At 38.2% G+C, this 4,688-nt stretch overlaps 1 protein-coding gene across 1 annotated transcript; it reads right to left on the bottom strand.

Moving 5' to 3' along the window:
* Nucleotides 1–485: 485 nt before the first annotated feature.
* On the bottom strand, nucleotides 486–4,354 carry LOC308681983 (uncharacterized protein). The gene is made up of 4 exons (XM_081351376.1): nucleotides 4,222–4,354; nucleotides 4,101–4,130; nucleotides 876–1,037; nucleotides 486–747 (listed from the first exon to the last, which is right to left on the bottom strand). Exons 1-4 carry the CDS (start codon nucleotides 4,229–4,231, stop codon nucleotides 650–652), a joined length of 300 nt encoding a protein of 99 aa, XP_081207502.1. The 5' UTR covers nucleotides 4,232–4,354; the 3' UTR covers nucleotides 486–649.
* Nucleotides 4,355–4,688: the final 334 nt, after the last annotated feature.

Here is a 4,688-nt window from a genome sequence, read left to right as displayed (position 1 = left end):
CCCTGCCTGTTCCGTGAGTTTTGGATTAAAGACTATTTGCATATTATTCTCCTGCGTCATGCGCTTAATTCCGAATAGCCACCCATGACAATAATGTGCATAAAGCCAGGAACAAATTGTATCCCTTGTGAAACCACATGGTGGAATAATTTGGAGAACTTCTCATTTTTATAAAGAATTTACAACACAGAACCTATATGCTTTTGCAAGAAAATACTGTCAATTGTGTTTAGTAACCCCATCATTAGGGACATGGTACTATGAGGCAATGAGGAATATAATATATAATGAGAAATATATTGAGAACTATAAATTAAAGTAGTACCAAACGGTGCCTTATGGCTCCAGTGTGTTCTTCCAATGGTTGCAATCTGAGAAACTTTTTTCATTAGGAAAACTCCCCTTATAACAGTTTAAGTGAGTAATTCTGCGCAGTCACAGTTAATTACACAACATTAGATTATGATAAATAAATGACAGCAAGAGACTATTTGTTTTCATTTTATTTGCTTATAAACAGCACCCTTACACCTAAACTGATACAGATTGGCCACTGATGTTAATCACTTAGACATACAGTCAGTGAGATAATGATAATATAATGATTTATTTTTTTGTAACATACCATAATTGCACAGATTTAAACTAGTTACACAGTATAGTTGCTAGCCATGCGAGCAACTGCCCCCACTGTGGCTCCCACAGCCCCCACGATGGCTTGACCTGCCAAAGGGATTCCTGCAGCACCTAATGACATGAAAAATGACATGAAAAAACATTGTGTAGCCTATTTGCCCCTTGCATAAATCAGTTTTATTGTTAAAATGCAATGATGATAAAAAATAACAAATCCAGATATTTGGATATTTGCTCACCAGCAGACTGAAGAACAGCTACCACACTTCCAGCTGCGACCCCTCCTCCGTTCGCCACGGCAGTAGCTGACATCAAAGTGGACGCAATTGAACCTGCAGCAATTCCACCGGCGGTGAAACCGGCCGCTGTTAGAACAGCAGGAGCTGCAACAATTGCTCCCACTATTAGGAAAAAAACAGTAGTTCAGGTGGATCAAATTCCATTAAAATAATTTATATATTTCACAAAATCAGGGTTTTTTTAAAACTCATTTTCTGTGGCTTTATCCGAAATTGTGTACTCTATTGAACAGGCACTTATTTTGAACAAATAGGCCTAGGCCTAATTACTTCACAGCCACTAAAAAGTACATTCTATATGGTATGAATATGTGTAGTATGAATATAATCTGGACGTACTACATTCACCATGTTGTCATTATGATGTGACCTACATTTTTGATTTTATATAATGTTCATTTTGACAAAATAACATAAAACAGCAGAAAGACCTATAAAATATAAAGGCCTGGGCCACGTTCAAGCTCAAACCGGTGCGCAAAGGTTTGCTACGGTTTCCGGGTTGAACAACATGTTTCCTGGAAACGGTGTGCAAAGGGGTTTGAGATAGGCCTGCGTTTTAGGCTTGTTCGACTTGAGCCGGCGCTGCACAGACCGATCGGTTTATGACAGCAATGTAACACGAGAGCGATTGAAAAACATATGGAGCCATCTAGCTGCTCTCTAATCTCTCTCGCGGTATTTTGATGTCATTCAACGATCGGTCTGTGCAGCACAGGTTAAGTCGAACAAGTTTTTTGTCTGGTTTGGTGAGTGTGTCAAAAATGTCAGCCCAATCAGCAGCAACATGTATATAAAGTAAGGTCGTTTACAAATGTATCCACTGCAGCTCGGTATACGCAACAATTTAAGGTAGGCTATATGTTTGTTGTAAGAGTTTTATAAAATATCGCATATCACAGGGATGGGCAAATAAGGCCTCACGAAGCACTTCGTTTTTCGTTGATTACATGTTTCTCTGAAAACAATACGCGCTCTGGCACGTGAAACGTGACTTGTGAAACGTCATCAGTCGCTGCCCAAGTACTGGTCCAATTCAAAGTTCACATCTAGCCAAGTCCAGTTCAAATCCCCGGATGTGTTCTTGATCCGCCCCTTTTACCGAGGATGCATCAAGAGGTGACTTGGGCCCTGTCCCAAATGGCGCAATTCATGTGGACTTTCGGTCTCGTGGACTTAAATTGCGCATGCTCGCCGAGTCTACGAGTCCGTAGGCCATCCCATTCAGCATTTTATCGCTCTGAAGTGTGCTTAGCAGCGCCCTCTTGCCCTTTGTACCCCTGAAGTGGTCTTCCGCAAAGCCCGCGTAGATGCAGGCTCCACACACTTTAACTACCCAGGAATCTTTGTGAAAGGCCAATCAGACAACGGATGGGAGGAGATTTCGCTCACAGATAATTGTTAACATGGCTGAGAAGAAAATATTACGTTTTTTATGACCTAGATGTACATTTTACCAGTTGTTACCTACAGTTTATACAAACATTATGGTCATCGACCAGTGGTTGATGTCTCAAACATAATAATAGTGCGTTGAATAATATGATCACATTATGATTAATTAAATAAATAGAACCGAATGTCAGGGCTTTACTGAGTCATATGTAAACAAAGTATGAATATTGAAACCTGTAAATTCATTTGAAACTCATGCACATTTTCATTATGTGTTAAAATTGTAATCTTAGTTCAAATGGAAAATTATGTATTCTTATGTACAACTGTAGCCTATACATCATTTAAATAAGAATGATGTATCTATTGTCTAATGCCCAGGTGGCATGCACAATATCAAAATATAGAACTGTAAAATTAGGCTGTGTAGTTGACATGGAGATAAGACGTCAGAGCGCAAAAATGTGATTTCTCCTGTCCAACAACAACCAGACCGTTATTTCCGGCTTGACGATCGAGTTTGTCCCAAAAATACCTCTCAATGCGCCCTCGTGGACTCGTGCCAAGGGCCCTATAGGTCTGCACTACATGACGTCACCAAAGTGTGGACTCTGAGGAAGTCCACAAGTCCGGAGTGTGCCATTTCAACCCGTTCTCATACCCAAGGCGTCACTTTCAACCATGCTTCAATATCTGACGCTCAAAGCACCCTTTAGCGTCCATATGAGACGCATAACCCTACCACAGACCTAAACCTACCCATAACCGAAGCGTCACATATGGACGCTAAACGGTGCTTTGAGCGTCAGATATTGAAGCATGGTTGAAAGTGACAAAAAGTGACGCCTTGACTTGAGACAGCCAATATATACTTTTATAATGGCTATTATTGATCATTAAAACTGACATTTAACAAAAAGGGTTATGTCATTTTATTTTATATATTTAAAACATAGGCTATAAAATATTTTATTATACATGTTGCCTATTCTCTTCACTGTATGTATGTATATAATAAAATAAAATGACACAACCCTGTCTCGTCTTTTTGCTAAATGTCAGTTTTAATGATCAATATTATAATGTTTTTATGTATCATATTTTTAAAATGAAAACAAAAAGAGTCAGGGTTGTGTTTTATATTTCGTGTTGCAGTTAAGATAATAATATATGCAGTGAAGATAATCAATTGCGTTGCCTGAACCACATTTGTGTGGCCATTAATATGTTTAAGATTTTTTTTAAATGAAAATGAAAAGAGGCAGAATGGTGTTTTATACGATATTTTGTTTTATTGTAGCCAAAATATACATAAAGAGATAACCGGAGTAGCCAGAGCGAGCTGAGTGACGCTATCAAGTAGCCTACGTCGCTGTTCCATTTGCAGAATTATCGCCTACGTCGTCGGGAGTTCGTTCTCCTCAGTCGAACTTGTCAAGTCCGAACTACCAAGGACTCAAGTCCGAAGTGTTCAACGCACCACCGTTTCCGTTTAAAAAAACGTTTTGCAACTTTTTGTCGGGGCTGAATCTAGGATCAGGCCAGTTAAATTAGACATCTCAGTAGGCTATAAAATGTCTTAGAAAAACACATTAGCCTACTGATGTGCATCTTGAGAAGAAAAAAAAAAGCATTTACATATTTTAAGATATGTCAGTGCAAGTTCTTTTCAGTTAAAACAGCTCAAACATGCATTTTAGAGGCTCGCTTAAGCAGTGCCTGTGAAACCAGGCAGAAATATAGTTTATAATATATTTGTAAGAATTTTACCTGCTGCTGCACCTGTTGCAATAAGCGTAACTAGAGGGAAGATAGAAAACACAAGTAAACTCATTTATTGATAAACATTTAAAATTCTAGTTAGAATAATCAAAATATAGCTTATACTTACAGGGATCCATCTTAAGTCGACTCTGTTAAAACGAACAAACAGGATGCTCTTGCTTTACACTGATGTCAATATGTGAGAGCTTGCTTAAATAGCGTTCTGGGTGTCTCACTTTTCAAGAAAGGAAAGCGAAACTAACATCAGAGACAACAAGCTCTCGCTGCAGCCTGTAGCGCGATGACGTAAAGATATAGATAGGCTACTATAAAAGTACAACTAATAGGTACTTCAATTTCTTAGCCTACATTGTTAATTTTTGTTGTTGTTGTAAACTGTTTTTATTCATAAGCAAACATTCTCTAACTCGCAGCCTACTTTTTCACATTTCTTAATTGAAATGACGCATTTCTCAAATCTCTTTGACAGATTCTTGAAATATAGGCTATATATATTTTTAGTAATGCCACTAATGCATAATGTCTTCGTTGTGTCTGTTTATAAGCTGTTTTTTCTTTTTGTTATTTAGTTTG

The sequence above is a fragment of the Scardinius erythrophthalmus genome (assembly GCF_964197995.2).
Source record: "Scardinius erythrophthalmus genome assembly, chromosome: 21".
NCBI classification, from domain to species: Eukaryota; Metazoa; Chordata; class Actinopteri; order Cypriniformes; family Leuciscidae; genus Scardinius; species Scardinius erythrophthalmus.
This window is presented reverse-complemented; position numbering and strand designations above follow the sequence as displayed.

What these genes read in the sequence shown, in the direction of transcription:
- LOC308681983 (XM_081351376.1), bottom strand. An exon ending in TGCAACAGGTGCAGCAGCAG is followed by an intron (nt 1,038 to 4,100) that starts GTAAAATTCTTA and finishes TTTTCCTAATAG; the next exon opens with TGGGAGCAATTGTTGCAGCT. An exon ending in AGCTGTTCTTCAGTCTGCTG is followed by an intron (nt 748 to 875) that starts GTGAGCAAATAT and finishes TCATGTCATTAG; the next exon opens with GTGCTGCAGGAATCCCTTTG.